Here is a 24637-nt window from a genome sequence, read left to right as displayed (position 1 = left end):
CTCGGGCAGCTATGTGCGGTGGCAGGGAACATCCGATGTAGCCTCTGGGGTGTAAGGTAAGCTCTGTGGAGAACCATGGCCTGTATGAACTGAAACTTAACATTCCTGGACACCCGTCTTTGATGGCCTAGAATGAGTTTCCACTCCCCGTCCGTTATGTTTTCCCCGGAGTCCTCAGTCCAGGTCTCCCTGAGTGTAGCAATCGGCGAAGGGACATGTTCCCTGATGCCAGCGTATAACCATTTCACTAGGTGTCCCCCCGTGCCCATGTAGTACAAGAGGTGTACTAATTCATGGTGTTCTGGTTTCGTTCGTTGTGGGGCCCAGGCCCGCCGCACATAGTGTGTCACCGAGGCGTGTAATAGGTATAAGCGGGAGGGTGCTCCCGTGGCTTGTGCAAACGAGGTGTGGTCCAGTATGGTGTTGTCGCCAAACAGGTCTCCCACCGTGTCCACCCCAGCCTCCGTCCAGGGTCGCAATCTGCGCTGTGTTAGAGTCCCCTGTGGTATCGGGAGTCCCAGTAGTGGTATATTGTCCGCATACGGGGGGGTCCCGGTCGAGTATGACAGTGCTTTCTTCCAACAGGTCAGGGCCATGTGCAGGAGGGGGTGGCAATCTCCAGGGATCCTAGCATTGGGCAAGAGGAGGGAGTGCAGGTCTCCACGCGCTAGTTTGTCCGCCGTGTAAGCGATCTCATGCAAGTCCCTGCCCGCCACCCACCGGGACAGCCATTGGAGTTGGCTGGCATAGTAGTAGCTTCGCAGGTCCGGCACTCCCAGGCCGCCCTGCCTGGTGTTCAATTGCAGTTTTTTAAGGCTGATCCGTCTTCTCCCCGAGCCCCATATGAGGGTGACCAGTAATGTATTTAGCGTGGTGAATATCTGACGCGGGAGCATAACCGGCAGGTTCACAAAATAATACAGTATGCGGGGAAGCAGGACCATCTTCGAGACCGCCACTCTTCCCATTACCGATAGGGGTAAGGACGTCCAGAAGCCTACGCTGCCTCGGAGGCCATTAATGGCCTTACGGATATTACCGTCAATTTGGGCCTCTGGGTACCGGTAGACCTGTATTCCGAGATATTTGAACGTGGTCGGCGCCACTTGGATTTCGTAGGTCCAGAACTGTATGAGGGGGGCCTGCTGGCCATCTCGGAAGAAGAAGCCCTGAGACTTCCCTGGATTTATAGCCAGCCCAGAAATGACCTCAAATCGTCTAAAGATATTCGCCAGGAACGAGTGGTCTCCTCGCAGGTTCCGGAGGAACACCAAGATGTCGTCGGCGTATATTGAGAGCATGTGGTCGGTGCCTTCCACCGGTATGCCGTCCTCCGCAGCTCTATTGCGAAGCGCAATAGCCAGGGGCTCCAGCGTCAGCACAAACAATAGTGGCGACAGTGGGCAGCCCTGTCGGGTGCCCCTATGGACTTCATAACTGTCCGATGTGCGTCTCCCCGTGCGTGCCCTGGCCGTCGGACCTGTGTATAATAAGCGGATCCACTTTATAAGGGCTTCCGGGAAACCAAAGCGATGCAGGACTTCGAACATGAAGTTCCACGTCAGGGAATCAAACGCCTGACGGAGATCTAGGGCTATACAGCCAGCGTGTGGCAGGTCGTGAGGCGTAGTCGTCATGAGGGCGTGGAGTCGCCTCGAGTTCTGGGAGGTACTCCTCTCTGGGAGAAAGCCACATTGATCAGTATGGATCAGACCTGGGAGGTGGTGTTGGATCCTCATGGCAATGGCTTTACTAAGGATCTTATACTCCGTGGAGAGCATGGAGAGGGGCCTGTAGTTACCTACATCCCGAGTGTCCCTGCCGGGTTTCGGGATAGATATCACCAGGGCCTGCATGGTGGTAGCCGGGAGATGGCCAGCCTCGTACGCAATGGCATATATTTTCTCCAGGACAGGGGCCAGCACATCCGCATATGTTTGATAAAACTCCCCCGGTAGGCCATCCATGCCCGGGGTCTTGCCCCGGTTAAGGGAGTGAATTGCTATCTTTATCTCCTGCTGTGTTATGGGCCCGGCCAGAGCCGCCTGGATTCCAGGGGCCAGCACTGGGATCGTCAGTTCCTCCAGGAATTCCACCATTTCGTCCCTGTCCTCTACATAGGGGGGAGCATAGAGGTTCTCTAGGTGGGTCTTAAACACAGCATTGATTCCCAGTTGAGTGTGTACCAGGTCTCCCGCAGCGTTCCGGATAGACGTTATCGTAGGGCTCTCAGGGGCATCCCGGACCAGCCGGGCCAGCAGAGCACCGGATCTATCCGCCTCTGACTGTTGTCGTTTCAAATAGGCCCCGTAATCTATCACTCTCAGGGTCTCCAGTAGTTCAGCATGTTCGATATTACACTGCTGCAGATCAGTTTGTCGGCCAGGGTCCAGCCCTACCGCATTTTCAAGGTCACGCAGGCGCCTCTCCACTTCGCATACTTTACTATGGATCTCCTGTCTGGCCCCCACCAAGCCGCCTATAGCAGCCCCCCGTATTACCGTTTTCATTGCGTCCCATACCACTAAGTTCGAGGACGCAGAGTCCCAGTTTGTATCAAAGTAACCAGTTAAGGCGTCCTCTATATGCGATCGAAACGGGCCATCCGCGAGCAACGCAGGGTTAAGCCTCCAGGTAGGGATAGGTGAGGGCACTCTACCCCAGTGTAGGTCAAGCGCTAGAGGCCGGTGGTCTGAGAACGTTTTAGCAAGGTAGTCTGCTGTGTCGCATCTAGTCGCGACTGAGTTGGAGCACACAAATCTATCTAGTCTGGTATGCAGGTTGTGTACAGGGGAGTAACATGAGTATTCTTTATGTGTCGGGTGCAGTGTGCGCCAGATGTCAGCCAACCCCCAGCCCCGAAGCCATGTCCCAAAACATTCAGACAGTTTATGTATCCCCGCCGCTTGAAGGGCGGGGTGCGACCTGTCAAGGGCCACGTCCAAGATCATGTTCCAGTCACCTCCCAAGATCCAGGGGACGTCCACCCAGTCCGTCAGTGCCCGGCCTACGGCAGCTAGGAACTTATCTTGGTCGAAATTCGGGGCATATATGCTGCCCAGCACTACCACCTCCCCGTCCAGGGTGCCCCTCACCAACACATATCGCCCTTGTTCGTCGGTCCGTCTCTCCAGTTCCACGAACGGAGTGCCGTGACGCACCCATATCGTGGCCCCCCTGGAGAAGGCAGAGTATGTGGTAGAGAATACAGTGCCTCTCCATTTCTTCCGCAGCAGGAGTGCCTCGGAGTGTGTCATGTGTGACTCCTGTAGGAACACAATATGTGCCTTTTGACGCAGCAGGAAAGCATGTACCCTGTGTCTCTTCTGCACTGCCCACAACCCTCTCACATTCCAGGTGACCAGCCTATACTTGCCTTTTACTTCAGCCATAACCCCGTGTAGGTGTCGCCAGGAGTGTTCCCCTATGTCCTAGTGGGTGTCCCGCCCATGTCAACCAGGAGACAGTACCCTCCCTAACCCAAACCCAAACTGTGGAGGCGCAGCTTCTGAACTCCGCTGTGCCGAACCATAAACATTGTAACTTAAGTAAACAGGTAACGTTGCATACGCTAGTGGGGGGTCGGCCAAGCGCTGGCCGTGTCCATAGGGCCATGCCTGGTCAAGTCGCCGGCTCAACGGCACCGCCGGGAGAGTTCATTCAGGACTGTTCGGTATATGTAACCACATCATGTGGGAGGGGGGGGAGAGGAAGGGGCAGGGGAGGGGGGGGGGTGGGGGAAATACCAAGGGCGGCCCGCGCCGGGACAGTTCAGCAAACAGCGGCCAAGTGCCGTAAGGTCACAGGGGATGCAGGAGTCGCATCTCGCAGCCCCCGCATATGAGTCTTCTTCCCCGCTCCTGGTTAGGTCACGTAGTGTTCGCCAGCAAGAAGGGCCCCTCACATTCTCCGATCAAACACATCTCGCCCCGCTCCCCCTCCCCCACCGCCCCCCCAGTTCACACTTAAAAGGATATTGTGGTGAAATCAGCCTGCAGGTCTGGTCCATAGGAGGTATTACTCATGGGCATTGTCCAGAAGTTCGTCCGCGGCTCTCGGTGTTACCGTCGGGAACAGGACCATACTGTTGTCTGAGTCCGAGTGGACTGTGCTATCCTCAGTGTCCGTGTTAATTGTCTCTTGGTCGTCTCTGAAGGAGCCCACCGCTGCCACCGCCTCCCTCTGTCCCTGCTGTTGTTGATGGGCAGTCGGTTTACGCTGTTTGGGGTGATTGCGCCGGGCGCCGTTCCCGTTTTCCCCCTGAGTCCGGCTTTCCTTGGACCCATCGTCCGTGGAGTCCTGTGTCGGGTCCAGCCGTTCCTCAATGTCCATCACCTCCATCCATTCCTCCACATCTGTGGGGCTTTCAAAAAAGTGAGTCTTTTTGTCATGGATTACCTTCAGGCGCGCAGGGAACAGTAAGGCGTAGCGCAATTTCGCCTTTTGGAGTTTCTGTTTCACCTCGTAGTATGATGAACGCTGTTTTTGCACTTGAGTGGTGTAATCCGGGTACAGTGAAATTCTTTTATTCTCCCACGATATGACCGATTTTATTCTGGCTTGATTCAGCAGCATGTCTCTGTCCCGGTAGTTTAGGATCCGGACAATGAGCGGTCGTGGCGCCTGTCCCGGTTTAGGCTGGCCAGTTGGGATCCTATGGGCCCTCTCGACACAAAAGAACGGCGACAGACCTTCGGGGGCGACGTTATCCCGGAACCATTGCTCCATGAATTCCGCCGGACGGGATTCCTCGCTTCTTTCCGGCAGGCCAATAACGCGAATGTTATTGCGTCGATTGCGCCCTTCTGCATCCTCGACGCGTTCCATCAGGGTTTTGACTTGACGCTGGATCAATTGGATGGAGTCCGTGTGTTCCGCTACCGCCGGGGCCATTTCAGTCAACGATAGACCTTGATCCTTAACTTTGTCTGCTAGTTTCTCATGGTCCGCCTTAAGCAAGGAGAGGTTAGTGGTGAGGGTGCCCATTTGCGTCTCCATCACAGCTCTGGAGTCCCTGATCTCTTTGAGTATAAGGTCCAACTTATCTCCCTGCTGACTCTCTGAGAGGGTGGAGTTCAACGTCAGCGGCGCAGAGCCCCCAGGGTCCGCGGCTAGAGTAGGGCCCGTGGGCGGTCCCTCCTTGCCCTCCGTGTTCTTCACGCCTTTGCGCACCATGGTAGCGCCAGGTGTACAGTTGGCAGTAGGAGTGCGTCCCAGGGCGAATACCAGCCGTCCGCGGCGCGTCTGCCGTCCCAGTAGCCTCCTCGGCGGCCTCTCCCAGCACTCCCAGCCCAAGGCCGTCGTGGGAGGCTGCCGCGATTCCGCTGGGGAGGGGGGGCGCTCCCGGTCCTGCTCAGTGTATAGGGGCGTCGGGGCCTCCCGCGGCGCCGTCCACCCTAAGGCGCCGTGCCTTCCCCTCTATCCGGCTTACTGCAGGGGCCCAGAACGGCGACAGGATCCAATGGGTGCCACCCCGCCCGAGTTTCCAGCAAATCACAGGTGAAGTGGACCTGGGGCCTGGACGGTAATGGTGCAGTTTTGGCGTGTCGGGGGCAATATCAGCCCCGGTTCAGGCCTCCCCGGCGCTCCGGCCTCCAGCCCGCCTCGCGGGGTAGGCCCCTACACCCTCAACTCCACCGCTCCGTATCTGGGCAGTCAGGGCGTCTCGGCCGGGCCCGGCCTCCAGCCCAGGGGCCACCGCCCATCTTAGCCCACTCTCCCCGGGACGTGGGGCATCAGCGCCGCTCAAGGCCCCGTTCCTCCACCCAGCGCAGGGCCTCCAGGGCCCCCTCCTCACTCCTCCGGGCCTCTCACCGTCCGGGTCACTCACCGGCTATCTCCGCGGGCAGGGGACAGGCCAGTCAGCAGGGCACCTCCTCCAGCGTTCGTCACCATCGGCGGGAGCCCTCGGACCACAGCGTCCACGTCCCGGTGCCCTAGCTCACCGTACAGGGCCGCCCGCAATCTCCGCCTCTCCGCCCGGCACCCGGGGTCACAGGGTGCCGTCCGCTCCTTCCGGCCGTCGCGGAGTAGGGGCCTCTGCTCCGGGGGTCCACCTCCGATTTCTGAGCCTCCGGCCAGCCGTCACCTTCCGACCCTCACCCTCCGGGCACCTCTGCCACTCGAGGCCCCGGACTGCAGCGTGATATCAGGCCTCACCCTCAGCCACGGCGTAACTCCGGGGTCTCCGCCGCCAGAGTTACAGGATTTTCAGCGGGGCTGTCGGGGGTGAGGAGCTTCAGGATGCAGCCGTTTTCAGGCAGAAATGGCCCCTCGATGTGGGTCACAGGATCGTTCCTCCCCCGGCGGCACCGGAGCACTAGCAAACTCCGTCCGCCATGTTGGCCTGCTAGCCACGCCCCCCCGACTATGTTAGACTTAATTAGGTTTGCCAGCTAGCTCAGAGGTCACTAGAAACTTTCTTGAATGTTCAGGAAGGAGTTAACTTTCCTGATTAGACAAGAAGGGATTAGTTTCTGACAACCGCATAAACATGACAACTTTGCTCCCTCAGAATAAAGAGTATATCTCTAGTCGTGTGAAAACAATAGACAGCTATTTCACTCAGTCAATCGTGCATGCTTAATTTCACCAGGAGTGCAGAGAAATAGAGAGACGGGCGTTTTCAATAAAAGGTGTTATTTATTAAGCAGTCTTCTTTCTCATGCAAGAGAAATGAATTGCCACAATTGCAATACTTATCGTGAAGTAAAGTGCATACAGTAAAAGGAGTATTATGAAATAATACTGTAAAAGCATTTATATGGTTTCTTAGCCATATGATACTTTAAAACTGATAAAATATATACATACATGAAAACAGTGACTAACGTACTCAACTGGTGCTTCTAAGATGGTCTTGTTACTGCCTCAAGGGCTGATACTGCTGTTAAAACAGATATGCTTTTTCCTTGGGCTAGGGCTCTTTCTTTTGCTACAGCAGTTTGAACCGCAGTCAGAATTTTTTCAGTAGAACTGAATTTCATTTCAGCTTGTGTGTACAAGTGTGATTTATAAGCTATTGGTACCGTTTCTCCCTCATTAGAGGTTAGGTATGTGAATCCGCATCTTCCTGGGATGACTCGGATTACAGGGTTGCGTTCGTTTGCGCGTGTTTGCAGTTTTGTTTTAGTTAACATGTCTGTTTGTAATGATCTTAAAATTTCTGTGTGTTTCTGAGTCCAATTGATTGGTTTGAAATCAGGTTTTATTAGTTCGTAGAGAGGTTTAACCCTCTCTGCATAATTTAGAATGTATGTTCTTCCGAAATTCAGGAAACCTAGTATTGATTGTAAGTTCTTCAGCGTTTTTGGAGCTTGGAGTACAGCACACTTCTCTAAGAAGTTGTCTGCTAGGCTTTTGCCTTCACTTGATAATTCATATCCTAAAAACACGACAGTTAGGTGAGCAATTCGTGACTTTTTAAAGTCGAATTTATACCCTTTGGCTGCGAACCCAAGTATTATGGTGTTCACTCTTTTCAAGTGTGTCTCCAGGTCGTCATCTGTTAGATAGATGCCATCGACATAAGATAATGTCTCATCATCATATATTTGTAGTAACTCTGTTACTCTTGCTGAGAATAATCCTGGGCTATTCTTGAATCCCTGTGGGAGTCGACAGAATTGTTTTTTGCGACCCCATTGTTGAGAAAGCGGTCAAATACCTGCTTTCAGGTGCAATGTTTTGACAAAAGAATCCATTAGAGATATCTAATGTCGTTTTATACTTTTTGCGCACGATGTTATTCATTAGTGCTGCACTGTGTGAGTTTTGTACTGCAAATGTTTTGCAACAGGAGTTTAAGTGTCTGTAGTCCAAAACTAGACGATATGAATCGTCTGGCTTGGAGACAGGAAACAAAGGATTGTTCATTTGTGAGGTGCATGTTTCAATCACCCCCTGATATTCAAGTTGATCTAAGATCTCCCTGACTTGCTTTTTAGCTTCTTGTTTAACTGGGTACTGCCTTTGTGCAGTAGGTTGACTTTTTAACTGGATTTTGTGGGGAGGAGAATCCTCATCCCATCCTACATGATTTTTATATAATGCAGGAGCTTGGGCCACTGCCCATTTTCTTGCAAATGTGTATTTTTTATGAATTGGAATGTGATTTGAGAAGGCTGACATAATCATTTCTTCGCCATGAGGGCACTCCCTGACAAACTCTGGTGGCCAGTCTTTCTCAGCTAACAGGATGTCATAGCCTTTCGAAAGGTTATCCCAAAAGAGACCCTTTATTTTCCTAGTTTTGTCCCCCTCTATACGCAATGTTATTTCGTATAACTTATGGGGTTTGCTAACTCTGGTATCTGCAGTTTCCCCTTGAATGTATTCATTCGTGTCCACTGTCTCCAGAAGATTCATCAGGATCTTGCGAGCTATGGTTACTTCTGCTGCGCGGTCTAGCATTGTCTGGGACCACTCTCCGTTTTTCAGTTGTGTCCTTAGAATCCTCGGCATGTTTTATTTTATTACTAGCTACCTTCTTTTTTGTAAATTGTAATTTTTTACTTTGATGAGCAGGTTCCTTGTGTTCTGACTGTCCTCTTCTTTCCGATTTCTGTGAGGAAGTCTGAAAAGATCAAGAGGGACGTGTATCAATATCTTGATATCTGTCAGGTTTTCTCAATTTATCTCTATCTCTCAGGTTGTATCTTTTCTCAGAGAGCTCCCTTTGGGGAGACTTGCTTCCTCTTTCTGGAGATCTATCTCTCCGTTGAGGAGACCTTCCTCTGGACTGAAAACTTTTTTCTCTGGGAGTGGATTGTTTATTACCCTCCCAACTCTTTTTTGGAGTGTTGAGATTATTTTATAAAGGTTTTTTCAGGATTTTCAATTAGTTGTGGTTTTAGTGGTTTCCCACCCAAACTATCTCTTCCTAGTTCTTCATAGGATTTTTCTATGATTCTGGCAAGTTCAAAAGGTTGTTCTGCTATATCTGTTTCTTTCAATTTTTGCAGATATGTCGTATCGTCAATTGCCAATTGAACTAATTCTCTATATGCCTTTGTTAATTCTTTTAGTTTAACTAAATGTTCTTCGCTTGACATTTTTTCAATGTCGGAATGTGGTGTGTGGCTGGCTAGAACCGGCCATGTGGCCCCTGGTCTACCTAGTGGACCGAGCCTGGTGATGTGATTTTGATGTTTTAGGGCGCCATTAAACCAGAGCAGGTGCTCTTGGTATGTTAGTGGAATTTCAACGTCCTCGAAAGGAGCGTATTCATCCGGAGGTTCCTCTAATTTTGTAATAGTGGAAGTCTTGTGTCACAGCGTGTGCTGCTGGAAAATGTATCCATGAATAGAATACCTCTGTCTGCCGATAATCATGGGCCTCTACCACGAATATGACTGTACCACCTCTTGGTGATAGTCCATTTTCTATAAGTTTAAGAGTTATAGTTCTTCTTACATTAACCGTAATGATTATAGCATTCGGGTCTTCATCTCAGAAACTTGTGTCATCCGCTAGGAGTCGAGCTGCTATTCTAGCTTTCTCCCTTTCTTCGTCACTTTCCGTAATTTTTTACTAACAGAAAGTTTTCGTTGCAGATCAAGTTTCAAGGAAACAAAGATTAGGTGCACAATATTTTGGAACACTGTATCCTTCAACGTTGACTAAACCAAGAACTAATACATAGGAATCTCTTCCTACTAAGTTCCGGCGTATATTATTATTTTACCCACTCCAGACGTCTTTTGGAGTTTTTACGGGAAAAGGGGTCTGTGTGAAAAGCACGACTGAGTTACTCTAATGTCTTGCGTTAGATTATCGCCTTACCAAACGATGGGCGCCATGTAGTGTAGTTCCTATATTCCCAATAGGCTCTGCGCATTGGAATAACATAAACAGCAGTGTAGACGTAGGACTGAGGTCATCTAGGTCTCTACTGAATATGTTAGACTTAATTAGGTTTGCCAGCTAGCTCAGAGGTCACTAGAAACTTTCTCGAATGTTCAGGAAGGAGTTAACTTTCCTGATTAGACAAGAAGGGATTAGTTTCTGACAACCGCATAAACATGACAACTTTGCTCCCTCAGAATAAAGAGTATATCTCTAGAGTCGTGTGAAAACAATAGACAGCTATTTCACTCAGTCAATCGTGCATGCTTAATTTCACTAGGAGTGCAGAGAAATAGAGAGACGGGCGTTTTCAATAAAAGGTGTTATTTATTGAGCAGTCTTCTTTCTCATGCAAGAGAAATGAATTGCCACAATTGCAATACTTATCGTGAAGTAAAGTGCGTACAGTAAAAGGAGTATTATGAAATAATACTGTAAAAGCATGTATATGGTTTCTTAGCCATATGATACTTTAAAACTGATAAAATATATAAATACATAAAAACATTGACTAACGTACTCAACTGGTGCTTCTAAGATACGCCTACCCCGGTGTACCTGACCTAAGCCTAATACGTGGGAAGGAGTAAGTAAGTTGCAGTTTAAGTTAAGTTGGTTTTTGCCAAGAATCTGAATCAAGAATTCTCTTAAGGTTTTAATCAGCTCCGTACCTTGGTTCTAGAATGAAGGAGGTCTTGTATCTCTCTCTCAGAACTCGATCTCCCAGCAACCTGCAAGGGTGACTGGAAACACCGAAGCTGGAATTTCTCGGCTGGAGAAAAGACAGCGTCTCTCTGAGTGCGTCAAATGGGAGGGTCGGCTTCCTTCGGCTCTCGCATCAGCTGGGCGTCGGGCAAGTAGATAGCCGCTCTGCTCCAAACCACTGTGTGTTTGCTTAAGGCAACATTGGTATATTTATACCTGGAAGGTGCCGGGTTTGACGTAAGGTTGGACATAAGACGTCACTAAGAACTAACAGTTCTTTCTGGACTCCAGGAGTTCTTGTGCAAATCAAAACAAAAGCAGGGGGATTTCCCGGGCTGCTGGAGGCTTGGTTTGTTTAAAGAACGCGTTGTACTTTCTAGGAGTCTATGGGAGTAGCCTTGCCGTATTTGGACTGCATGGGCTATGACTAGATATGGACATGATTCCAATGCCTTTATAAGGATATGTTTTGTTATCACCACATAAGGGCATGAATCGGGGATATCTAATTAGGGTCCTAGATAGATTCACAACAACCCGGCTCCGTCATTCCAGCCTGTATACCAGGACACGGATGAAGGGGAGGACTGGAAGGGGTCTGAGGACCCTCTGACACAGCAGTGCCAGTTGAACCAGGACTGGGCAGATGTGCTAGGGGAGGCCAGTAGTTTGGACACTTCGCCCCACACTGGATTCATCTCTCCTCCCTCCTTGGCTACGAAGGAAGGTGCTACATATGGTGTGGTGTTGCGCAGGACGGCCAAGGCCTTGGCTCTTGAGCTCCCTGCTGCGGCAGAGAGGACTAACCTCCTCACTGAGGTGCTTCAGCCGCCAGTAAGCTCCTTGGAGCCTCTGCTGCCGTTCAATGAGGCCCTCACGGACGTTCTCTTGGGCACCTGGTCAAAGCCCTCCACAATGCCCCCTGTGGATCAGAACGTGGCCAGACGCCGGCTCCGGGCGACCCTAGCTTTCTGTCCACGCACCCCACCCCCGAGAGCCTGGTGATCCAGGCCTCTACGTTCCAGACCGCATTCCCGACCGCTGCCCCGGATCGGGAATCCAAAAGGTTTGATCAGTTTGGTAAGAAACTGTTCTCCTCATTGAGTTTGGGGTTGCGGTCTATCAACACCGCTTGCCTTTTGGGCCGTTATACCCACTCCTTGTGGGACACGGTTGCTGACGTGCTGCCCCAGTGCCCAGAGGAGGCCCAGGCCCGGCTCCCCAAGCCCTTGCAGAGGGGCGGGATGCAGCGTGTTATTCCATCAGGTGTGGACTGGATACCACGGACTTGCTGGGAAGGGCAATTTCCACGACTGTGGCGGTTCGCCTCCACACCTGGCTGAGGTCCGCCAATTTCTCGGGCGATGTCCAGGGCACGCTCATGGACATGCTCTTCGATGGCCGTCGCCTTTTTGGCGACAAAGCAGACAGTGCGCTTGAGCGTTTCAAGGACTCCAGGGCTACGGCCAAGTCCTTGGGCCTGTCTGGCCTGCGCCAGCAATCTTCTGCTTTTCGCCCCTTTCGTGGCCTAGGAAGTGGCACCCCCACATGTCCTGACAGCCACAGGTTGCAGAACCAACCTCAACGCGGTCACGGACGAGGTAACCACCCTGGCGGTGCCGGGGGACAACGGCAAGGCCAGTCCACATTCGCTCCCGCAGCATCTGCCTCAAAGCCTTCCTAGTCTGAGCTTTCAGGCCTATTTGACGCCATCACCTCCTCCACTGGCGCTACATCACGTTGGACAGGTGCTGCAAATCGTCCGAAGGGGCTACTCTCTCCCATTCGAGGCGACCCCATCAGCCATGCCACCGCAGTACCACCGCATGTTGGGGGATCACTTGCAACTTCTGCAAGAGGAAGTTATGGCCCTCTTGGCCAAGGGGGCCATCAAGCGCGTTCCTGGGCCAGAAGTAGGACGTGGTTGCTACTCCCACTACTTTCTGGTACCCAAGAAGGGCAAAGGAGGCCTACGCCCTATCTTGGACCTCCGGAGCGTCAACGGCTTCCTCCGGAATGAGAAGTTCAAGATGCTGACTTTAGCTCAAGTCCTAGCTGCCCTAGACCCTGGAGATTGGATAGTAGCGTTGGACTTGCAGGACGCATATTTCCACCTTCCCGTCCTGCCGGCGCTACCTGCGGTTCACGGTAGGCCACAAGCACTTTCAATTTACTGTGCTCCCCTTTGATCTTACCAGCGCCCCTCGGGTGTTCACGAAGGTGATGGCGGTGGTCGCAGCTCATCTGCGCTGATCAGGGGTTTCAGTCTTCCCCTATCTCGACGACTGGTTGTTGAAGGCAGGCTCGCCCCAAACAGTCATCTCCCACCTTCAGACTACGGCCGACCTCCTGCACTCGCTGGGGTTCTCCATCAAAGTGCCGAAGTCACACCTGTGCCCCTCTCAGAAGCTCCTTTTCATCGGAGCGGTTCTGGACTCTGGGCAGTTTCGGGTTTATCCCCCCGAGTAGCGGGTTCGGGATATTCAGGCTCTGATTGCGATCTTTCAGACTTTATCCAGAGTTTCGGTCAGGTTGACGCTGCGGCTCCTGGGGCTGATGGCCTCCTGCATCCTTCTGGTGCATCACGCCAGGTGGCGGATGCGGGCTCTGCAGTGGGACCTGAAGTTTCAGTGGGCCCAGCATCAGGGCAACCTGTCCGACCACGTCCTGATCTCGGAGGGCACTGCGAGTCAGTTGCAGTGGTGGCTCACGGACAGCGATTGGGTCAGCGGCAGATCACTCTCCTTACTGGATGCGACCCTCCTGGGATGGGGGGCCACTTGGGAGAGGCAGAGATCAGAGGCCTCTGATCTCCGGCGGAGTCCTGGCTCCATATCAACCATCTGGAGCTGCGGGCGATCCGACTTGCACTGAAGGCATTCCTTCCCTCTGTCCGGGGAAGTGTAGTGCAGGTGTTCACGGACAACACCACCGCCATGTGGTACTGTAACAAACAGGGCGGGGTGGGGTTGTGGACCCTTTGTCAGGAGGCTCTGCGCCTCTGGACATGGCTGGAACACCAGGGCCTCACCATGGTGGTTCAACACATGGCAGGTTCCCTGAACGCCAGGGCGGACGAACTCAGCCGCCGGTATATGATGGATCACAAATGGCGTCTGAACTTGGACGTGGCACAAGGTCTCTTTCAGCAGTGGGGAGAGCCTTGGTTAGATCTATTCGCCACCAAAGAGAACACGCAATGTCGGCAGTTCTGCGCGTTGGAATTTCCAAGGCGGCACTCGCTCGGATACGCTTTTCGTCGCGAGTGGAGTTGCGGTCATTTGTACACCTTTCCACCTATACCACTTCTACCCAGAGTGCTGAAGAAGATCAGGCGCGACCGGGCCCAAGTCATTCTTATGGCTCTGGACTGGGCTCGAAGAGTATGGTATCCCGAGCTTCTTAGTATGACAATCAATCCCCCGATTCGTCTACCTCTTCAGGAGGACCTTCTGTCGCAGCAGCATGGGACGGTCCTCCACCCGAACCTGTCCAGTCTCCACCTCCTTGTGTGGAGATTGAGCGGCGGCAGTTGATTCCTTTCGACTTGCCTCCTGAAGTTTGTGACTTGGTGCACAGCAAAGTCTGTGGATCCCCTTTCTGTGCCTCTTTCAGAAGTCCTTTTGTTCCTTCTTTGTATAGCCCAGCAGGGCTCTGCTCTGGGCACTATCAAGGGCTATCTTTCTGCTATTTCAAAGTGCCCTGTGAATAGATTCCTTAAATGCATTACTCACCTTTTGCCTCCTATTCCCTTTGCGATGCCTCAATGCCCTGGGTCGGGGAGTCCCCCTGCAGGACATCTGTCAGGCAGCTACGTGGTCCTCGCTGCACACGTTTGCTAGGCACTACTGCCTGGACAGCCAAGTCCGGAGAGATGGCTTTTTCTGCTGTTCTGTTCTCCTGGACTTTCTGGTGTGATCTTTGTTCGCAGACCCACCACCAGGGCTGGTATTGCTGGGGTATCTATTCTAAGGTAAGGAATCTATCACTAACGTGTTTCTTTCAAATGCACAAGTTACTTACCTTCAGTAACGATATATCTGTAAGAAACATTGGTTAGTGATAGATTCCGTACCACCCCACCCCACCCATCCTCCCTGTTCAGCGAACTGATTTCGAGGGGCTACGGTCAACGCCTTCAGAGCCCTAGTTTCTATGCACCAGTGGTCAGTATCTTGCATGGCTCTACGTTCCGGGCATGGAAAGTCGTGTACAGTACTGACGTCAGCGCGCGAGGGCCGCGTCGAAGTAGCTGCCGCGATGTCATCTCCGCAACCACGACGCCAACAACGGACGCAGAGCCGCACTACGCCACCTTCTGATGCGCAGGGGTACTGCTGACGAAAACTTTCCGGCTCCAGTCTGACACCTGGGGGTAATTCTAAGGTAAGGAATCTATCACTAACTAATGTTTCTTACAGATATCTTGTTACGGAAGGTAAGTAACTTGTGCATTAATGTTTCTTTACGTTTCTCTTTGCTTTATACACATTATTTCCAGAAGGTTACTGAAAAGGAAAACTTCATGTCTCTTTCAAACATATGGCTTCTATTCTTATTTTCTTTGGCTGTTATTTCTGCATTAATCATTCACAATTGCGGCCTACTACAAAAGCACTGGAAATACTGATTTCTTTCCAGCACACATTTGCACAATTTCATCTCCCCTTTATAGTTTTACACTGTTAATTTCACACCATTTTGTTAATAATTCACATAATGAGAAGTTTGATCTGAGCAGGTTTCACTTCACAAATCCCTGCTCCATCACTCTCTAGTGGAAAATGCCCAGTGAAATAAACAGGCAATCCGAGCCCGGTCCCAGACACTGTTTTAGCAACAAGGCCATGTATTGCAATATGGCTCTCTCGCTTGGCCATTTGTGGTGGTGCTGTAAGATATCTGCCTAAGCAAAGCATAGGTCCTGCCTGGGTAAGCTGTGCATGGGTGAAGTGTTAAGTGCAGCAGATCTTCATAGAGTAGCTGATTTTGAGCTCATAAAGATCACTGTCCCATGTACACAGGCCTGCAGTGGAAAGAGGGAGGAGAGTCAGTGAGAGCACAGAGCTGATGCAGGAACCCCAGTGCCAGGTGCAGACCCATGCTCCATCAAATATAGACAACACCATTTAAACAGATCAAATATACATTTGCATGGTTACTCCCACTTGAAAATACGTTCACACAACCCCAACTGTGATGACACTTTTACCATCCTTTCTCCTGGATCCTCTAGGAGTATAACTAACTTACCTTGCTGGATGCCTGGACACACGCAGTTGGCAGCTCTGCTTTAAACCTGGAAGCAAAGAACTACATGATGCGTAAATTAAGCTTTTTTTCACTAGTGTAAGCAGTGTTAAGTATCTGACTTCTACAGGAATTATAAATACCAAACAATGTATGCTTCAGTGGTATGGGTGGGGTTAAAGGCTTATTTCCTGACAACCTTCGAGGCATTGTCAATTGTAGTATCTGAAAGAAACACGTTCGTGTTAGATTCCTTACCTTAGAATATCCCCAGGTGTCAGACTGGATCCAGAAAGTTTTCGTCAGCAGTACCCCTGCGCGTCGGTAGGCGTCGTCTGCGGCTCCGTGTCCGTCATCGGCGTCATGATCACCAGAATGGCGTTGTCGGAGTACTTAGACGCCGCCCTCGCGCACTGACATCAGTTCTTCTTTTTTCCACGCCAGCAAGGGAAGAGCTAGTACCCTTAGTCACTTTTTTACTAACTTTTTGGTCTTTTTGACTATCTCTTTTCGAGTCGACTTCGACTCCTGGTGCCGGTAGGGATGCCCAGTTTCAAGCCGTATGACCACTGTCTGATGTCGGTTACCGGCCCCCATCGCTGGTGACTTTACTGCCTAGGGGCAGACCACGACGACACGTCGTGCCCCGACTGCCGGGCCTTCACATCGAAGTCTAGGCGGGAGCGGTCCCACAAGCTTCTCGAGATCCAGCAACGGAGCCCGCACCGTTCGTCGTGCTCCAAATCCTTGCATTAAGGTAAGTTAGTTACTGCAACAAACAGGGCGGGGTGGGGTTGTGGACCCTTTATAAGGAGGCTCTGCGCCTCTGGACATGGCTGGAACACCAAGGCGTCACCCTGGTGGTTCAACACCTGGCCGGTTCCCTGAACGACATAGCGGACGAACTCAGCCGCCATTGCTTGATGGATCCCAAATGGCGTCTGAACTCGGACGTGGCGCAAGGTCTCTTTCAGCAGTGGGGAGGGCCTTGGTTAGATCTATTCGCCACCGAAGAGAACACGAAATGTCATCAGTTCTGCACGTTGGAATTTCCTAGGCGGCACTCGCTCTGAGATGCTTTTCGTCACGAGTGGAGCTGCGGTCTGTTGTACGCCTTTCCGCCTATACCACTTCTGCCCAGAGTGCTGAAGACGGTCTGACGCGACTGGACCCAAGTCATCCTTGTGGCTCCGGAATGGGCACGAAGATACTGGTATCCCGAACTACTCAGTATGTCAGTCGATCCCCCGATTCGTCTGCCTCTTCAGGAGGACCTTCTGTCGCAGCAACAGGGGACGGTCCTCCACCCGAACCTGTCCAGTCTCCACCTACATGATTGAGCGGCGAAAGTTGAGGCCATTTGACTTGCCTCCTGAAGTCTGTGATGTGATTCTGGCAGCCAGGCGTCCCTCCACAAAAACGGTATACGCCTGCAGGTGGAACAAGTTTGTGGCATGGTGCACAGCAAAGGCTGTGGATCCACTCTCTGCCCCTCTTTCAGAGGTTCTCCTCTTTCTTCTTTCTCTTGCCCAGCAGGGTTCTGCTCTGGGCACTATCAGAGGCTATCTCTTGACCATTTCAGCCTTTTTAAGGCTTCCTGATCAGCCTTCTCTTTTCAAGTCCCCTGTTGTAAATAGATTCTTGAAAGGCATCACACACATGTTCCCTCCTGTTCCTTTCGTAATGCCTCAGTGGGACTTGAACTTGGTGCTTACTTACCTGATGTGCGCTCCCTTTGAGCCACTTCATAATTGCCCTCTCCGTCTTCTGACTCTTAAAACTGCTTTCCTGGTTGCCATCACCTCTGCCAGAAGAGTGAGTGAGCTCCAGGCTCTTTCTCCTGTCCATCCGGACAAAGTTGTTCTGAGGACTCGTCCTTCTTTCCTGCCCAAGGTGGTTATGGCCTTTCACATCGGGCAGTCCATCAGCTTGCCAACCTTCTTTCCGCCTCCCCATCCCTCGAAAGAGGAAGAGAGGCTCCACCGTCCCAGACCGCACACAGTTCCGGGTGGATGACAAGCTCTTTGTTGGTTATGTGGGCGCTAAGAAGGGAAGGGCGGTGCACAAGCGAACCATCTCTCGGTGGGTCGTTTTGTGCATCAAGGTCTGTTATTCCTTGGCTAATAAGGAGCCTCCTGTGGGGCTGCACGCCCATTCCACTTGGGCCACAGAGGCTACTACTGCCCTGGGTCGGGGAGTCCCCTTGCAGGACATCTGTCAGGCAGCTACGTGGGCCTCTCTGGACACGTTTGCCAAGCACTACTGCCTGGAGAGCCAAGTCCGGAGAGATGGCTTTTTTTGGCCGTTCCGTTCTCCAGGACTTCCTGGTGTGATCTAGGTTCGCAGACCCACCACCAGGGTTGGTATTGCTGGGGTACCTATTCTAATGTAAGGAATCTAACACTAACGTGTTTCTTTCAGATGCACAAGTTACTTACCTTCGGTAACGATATATGTGTAGAAACATTTGTTAGTGTTAGATTCCTTACCACCCCACCCATCCTCTCCGTTCTGCGAACCGATATGTGGGGTTAAGGCATCTCCCTTTGAGGGCCCTAATTTCATGGCACCAGTGCCGGTTTCTTGCATGGCTCTGCGTTCCTAGCACGGAAATCTATGTACAGAACTGACGTCAGTGCGCAAGGGCGGCGTCTAAGTACTCCGACGCCATTCCGGCGATCACGACGACGGATGCGGAGCCGCAGGCGACGCCTACCGACGCGCAGGGTTACTGCTGTCGAAAACTTTACAGATCAAGTCTCACGCCTGGGGATATTCTAAGGTAAGGAATCTAACACTAACTAATGTTTCTTACAGATATATCGTTACCTAAGATAAGTAACTTGTGCGTCAGGTCCATTGTATTCAGTAACATGTCCTAAGGTCTTGCGTTGTTGCAAGGTCTATGGGACCTTTGAATGGTTTGGAAGTGACTATGGATGGGACTGAATATTTGACCAAACTCCCATAGGTTCAGAGGCGCTGTTGGGCTGGTAAAGTGAGCCTATCTTCTTAGTTTAACTTTCCTGCATAGTTGTTATAAGGTCAGGAAATGGGATAATGATGCAAGACCTGAGGAAAGTGGGCATAACTGGGTCTTGCTGCGATGATAATGGAGGGGCTAAATCCCAGACCTAGCCAGGTCTATAATTTCTATTAAAAGATGCTTAGTCTGCCGTAGGGAGATAGCACATTAGAATAACCGTTTTTAAAGGTGAATTCTTCTATGCTAGTATAATGCTCAAAATAATTTTAAATTGCACATACATATACGAATAGTTTTTAAATGTACACTTCTTTAGACTGTCTTTTACATCTGTGCATAATCACTAAATCACCCCTCTTTGTTTTGCATTGGTGTGCCAAAGGATCACTACTGGGAGCTTGACTCAAAACTTGAGATGGCATTGAAGGTGGATGTGAACTTCTTAATTAATGTATTCCTTGCAGAAAAGGGACTTAATTCGCTAGGTAAGACTGATGTTTTAACCATCTTCTAGCTATAATGATAATAGTCAACACAGAAAAGGTAACAATTAGTTGATTTTCAATTGCATAAATGACATACTTTCTGTTTGCATCATGAATGGATTACCTAATCTATGAAATGTCAATTCTTAATCATTATTAAACAATCGACATGTTGTGCTATGATGTCATATATTACTTCATTTCCCGGCTCCCTAAGCGGCGGACAGACGCCACACCATCGCGCCGGGCGGCGCATAAAGCAGGCGTCACCCCAGCCTCGCGGGACGCCGGGCGAGCCCGGGCAAAGGGCGGGCCGTCTGTGGCCGTCAGGGGACGACCAGGGACGGGACGGGCCACCCCCTTGGACCTGCCCTAAGGTATTTCCGTGCCATTTGCTTTTCTAAAGAGACACTACCCGCTGGAGGACTTGGGCATTGTACTACATTTATATAAGTGAACTATACAATATGAGGTCCTAAGATTGAAACATTAGCGGAAATCGATACAGCCATGTAGGATAATTATAACATCATTGTATTTAGTTCTCTGGGAGGAAGGAGGAAATAGTGCAAAGCACGGTTTGAAAATCATGGCTACCCAACCTAAAACCCGCTCTACTAAGGGCAAATTAGGAACCCCCCTCAAAACAAAAAAATCAGGGATCGAGACAAATGACGCAGTAGCTCATAAAGCCACTCCGACAGTTATCAATTTAATGCTAAGGAAGGTTGCCGGGGAGATAGAGCGCACGGAGAGGCGCCTATCCATGACTTTAACAACTTTGCCCCTGACCCCTACACAAACTGGGGATTTGAATCCTAGTGACACATCAGACAATGGCAGCCGGGATAATTCATCCGACGCTGTTCCTTGTGCCCAGCTAGCAATAGAGAACGAAGAACTGACAAGTAGAGGGGGAAATAGAACACCTAGGAAGAGAAGTAAAAAACGTGGTAATAAGAATATACAAACAAAAACCCGGAAAAACGTCACTAGGGGCAATAAGCCAAAAGACACAGAGGACGAGGTCTCGATAATAGAACCTAGATTTCCCTCAATCCCCCCGGGGTGGCTCGATCCTGTAATTTTAGATCTACAAAAGCACTTGGAGGCTTTTATAGCCAGTCAAATTAAACCGCTAGTTAGCAAACTAGATAAAATAGCTAATGAATTGCAGAGACAGGGCAAGGCTAAGGAGATTTTAATTGCCAACCAATCGGGTAATGTATTGCCAGTAGTCACTCTACCAGCTCAACAACTCCCAGTATCTAATAATTGTGTAAGCAATGAGCAATGCATCATTGTGCAGGTGCATGCAGAGCCCAAAGTGGTTAAAGAGGTGGGGGATAGAAGGACGCAATCACATGGAAACATGGGCAGAGACAAAGCACTGGGACATGCAATACAAACGCAGCCAGAGACATCTGCTATCCCCAAACAAACAGACACCTCCCAAGTAAGCATGGAGCGAAATGATAGATCTCAAGGTCCCTTAACATGTGTAAATCTACCTCCAGAAGCGAGCCCCTTTGTTGTCATCTTTGCTGGGGTACCCGAACTCAGAATGGGGCAGAGAGAATCACACATGGAACTTAAAAATAAGATTGTCAATTGGCTAAATATTCACAGGCCACTGCAGGGGGAGGAAGTGGGGGAAATCTTACACGTAAGGAGGGCAAATTGGGTTGGCAGTAGAAGGAAAGACATAGAAGGTAATTGTATCATTGCAAATTTCAGGAACCCGAACCTAGTGGAGTACATATTGGATAACTATAACAGAAACACAACTAGTACGATAAGGACTATGCCACTAGGGTACTTCTATCCCAGGAAATTTGTCACACATCCGCCAAACTTCAAACAGGTTAGAAGGGGCAGAATCACAGATGGATACTGGGCAAGGCACAATGAGCATGGCGCCCAGCCCTTACTACATCAGGGTGTGCTACAGTGGACAAATAGATTTAGTCCCCTACAGTCCCTGGATGAGAATGAATGACTATTGCAAGAAGGGAAACAAAGCGAGGAGAAGGATAGAAGGGGGATAACAGTCGAGAGTGAGACAGAAGCCCAAGGGAGTGAACAAAGGAAGGAACCCGTAGAATACCCACTCAGCCAAGATGGAGAAAAACAGAGGGGTAGGCTAGAGAGGAGGGTCAAATTTAGGCTAAGTGAGCAGGGTACAAAAGAAGGGGATGAGCTAGGGGGAAAGTTGAATATCATGTTGTGGAACATAGCGGGCCTAGCCGGAAAATTTGAAAATACAGATTGGAGGAATCAACTTCAGGGCTTTCATATATTAGCTTTCCAGGAGACATGGGCAGTTAACCCCTCGCCCTACCAAATAGAGGGTTATAAGTGCTTCTTCGTGCCAGCACAAGAAAGCAGAGTGGGAAGAGCGAAAGGTGGGTTAGCACTTTATGTCGACCTACGCCTAGAAGGTAGATGGTCAGTACCAGCCTGGACGTCACATACTCTTCAAGCAGTAACGTTCCAAGGCAGAGGGTTGAGGTTACAGCTGTTTAACGTTTATAACTCAGGGCCAATAAATGGGAAGAATGCTGTCCTGCGGGAGTTAGATGAAAGACTCACACAAGAGGCGGAACAGAGGAAAGGGGGGGGGGACCAATTGTACTATTAATGGGTGACCTCAACTGCCACCTCTGTCCAAATCTGTCCCCCATATTAACAGACTGGGACACTTGACCGCTTAAAAATGGGCCGCATTTTGAACATAGCCATGAGGGCACAGCACTAACTACACTGATAGAAACCCATTCATTAGTACACACCATTGATCTGACAGTCCCGGAGGTGGAGGGCACATATGTCCCAACGTTTAAAGGAAGAGGTTGCTCCACCATTATAGATTACATAATGATATCTACCTTTGCTAAAAATAGAATGTGGGGTGTGGGATTCGGCGGGCCGGAATAACAGGCGGGGAGGCCAGATATAGTGCGCTATGTTTAGCGAGTTTTATTGTAGACACAGGTAGGTGGGGATAATAAGTCTCTGAACCCAGGGGACCGATGGTGTTCTTTCGGCCAAGTCCGAGGTAGAGAAGACGTCCGGTCGGGGAGGGAATGGGAAGACCTCCTGCTGCTGGGCTGATGTCGTCAGGATGGTGTAAGTCTTCTGTAGTGCCGTCGGGTCTTTGACTTCTGTTGGTGAGCCTCGGAGGTTTGGGGCGAGAGAAGAAACAGAGGACCGTTAGTCTTTCGCTCCTCTCAAGATTTGTAACTGTCACCGACACCGGGAAGTGGGGACACAGAAAATGGATAGTGAGGGACGGGTAAAACGGGGAGGTGGAAGAGGCCGACAAACAGGAGGGGAGACCAGGGGTCGACAGGGTGCTCGAGGTGCAGGAAGGGGGGGGTCTATCTATACATATATATACAGTGCTCTCGTGCTCAAGTAGGTGCAGCGCTATATTATTTACACTAATTACAACTATCTACAAGCGGCACACGGAGACGGATGACGGTTACTCACGTGGCCCGCCGCAACTCCCTGGTGAGTTGCGGCCGCTCTCCAGCCACCTCCTGAGGACTCCACCAGTCCTCAGACCACACGTCGCCGTCGGCGTCCTCCTCCGCTCCTTCCGCTTGGTTCTCCGACTCCTCGCTTCTCACTCTCAGCTCCGGTTCCTTCCTTGCTGCCTCCTGCCACAAGTCCGCGGGTTGGAACGCTCTTCGTTGTGGTTCGCCGGTTTTTATATCTTCCGGGATGTAGTCGGGGGCGGGACTTCCGGGTTCATGTAGGACTGCATCCGGTTGCCCGTCTTCCGGGTTCTGACCTCGGTGACCCTGCAGAGGGAGAGAGAGAGAGAAGAAGTCCTATGGAGAGGGAACAAGTCATCATCTAGGTTAGACGGACCCATCCTCGCGCGAGGATGCCTCTTTGTTAAGGCAGGTACCGGGGCCTTTCCACATCCCCTTTCCCTAGCTGTCTTTCTTGTGGGGGTGGGAGAACAGGGAAAGCGAGAGAGGTAATCCGCATTACCCTGTTCGGCCCCTTTTCTATGTTCAGTTGTGAACCTATAGGGCTGAAGGGAAAGGAACCACCTAAGGACACGGTCGTTGTGGCCTCGGGTGCGGGCCATCCATGCCAGAGGGGCATGGTCCGTGTATAGCACAAATTCCCTCCCTTCTAGGTAATAGCGGAGACTGTCCACTGCCCACTTTATAGCTAGAGCCTCCTTCTCTACACAGGCATAGTTCATTTCTCTGGGATAGAGTTTCCTGCTTATGTATAGAATGGGTCTTTCATTCCCACATGGGTCTCTCTGGGACAGGACGGCCCCCAACCCTTGATCGGAGGCATCCGTTTGGAGGATGAATGGTTGGCTATAGTCAGGGCTTACAAGGACTGGTCTGGATAGGAGGGCCTGTTTTAAAGCCTCGAAGGCCTGTAGTAAAGGAACCGAGGGACATCTTAGGGCCTCTTCTGTTTTGGTACTTTTCTTTAGCAAATCTGTCAGGGGAACAGCTGTTTGGGAAAAGTTCGGTATGAACCTTCTGTAATACCCTAGAAGCCCCAAAAAGGCCCTAAGTTCGGTTTTGGTCTGAGGGAATGGTATGGACCGATGGCCTCTATCTTGTTGTCTTGGGGTCGGATGAGGCCTTCCCCTAAAAGGTAGCCTAGGTACTTGACACTTTGTGCGGCCAAGGTTGTCTTGGCCGGGTTTATGGTAAACCCACTGTTGCCCAGAGCGGACACCACCGCCCTGAGGTGCTCCAAATGTTGGTCCCAGGTATTGCCGTGTATCACTATATCATCCAGATAAGCCCCAGCATAGTGGGAGTGGGGCTGTAGGACCCTATTCATGGCCCTCTGAAAAGTGGCAGGGGCTCCGTGTAAGCCAAAAGGCATTACTCGGAACTGAAATAGGCCCTCAGGGGTAGAGAAGGCGGTCTTCCGTTTATCGTCATCCTTCAGGGGTATCTGCCAGTACCCCTTGCATAAGTCGAGCGTGCTAATGTACTTTGCGGCTCCTATCCTTTCCACCATCTCATCAACCCGTGGAAGGGGGTATGAATCAAATCGTGAGACTTTGTTTACTGCTCGGAAGTCAATACAGAACCGCACCGAGCCGTCGGGTTTGGGGACCAGGACTATTGGAGAGTTCCAGCTGCTAACCGACGGCTCGATAATGCCCATCTGCAACATCTGTTCTGTTTCCTTCTTTATTATGTTTCTGCGTGCTTCCGGGACCCGATAGGGCTGTTGTCTCACGGTTACCCCGGATCAGTCTGGATGGCGTGTTCCACTAGTGTTGTGCGTCCGGGTAGGGAGGAGAAGACGTTCTGTACCGGGGACAACACGTGTTTTAGTTCCTCTGTCATTGATGGGGGTAGATCCG

The 24637-nt window shown here is 50.9% G+C and overlaps 1 protein-coding gene across 3 annotated transcripts in view; it reads left to right on the top strand.

Annotated features, from left to right (window-relative positions):
• Positions 1 to 24637, top strand: part of PARP4 (poly(ADP-ribose) polymerase family member 4) — a 1988214-nt gene that overhangs the window by 1837646 nt on the left and 125931 nt on the right. For all 3 annotated transcript variants that reach the window (XM_086935217.1, XM_086935220.1, XM_086935219.1), the window contains one exon: positions 19170 to 19272. In XM_086935217.1, coding sequence (XP_086791343.1) covers positions 19170 to 19272 — 103 coding nt within the window. The remainder of the gene's footprint in view (positions 1 to 19169; positions 19273 to 24637) is intronic.

This window comes from Lissotriton vulgaris, chromosome 8, assembly GCF_964263255.1.
Source record: "Lissotriton vulgaris chromosome 8, aLisVul1.2, whole genome shotgun sequence".
NCBI lineage: Eukaryota > Metazoa > Chordata > Amphibia > Caudata > Salamandridae > Lissotriton > Lissotriton vulgaris.
The sequence above is the reverse complement of the archived record's forward strand: the minus strand, read 5'-3'. Positions and strand labels throughout refer to the sequence as shown.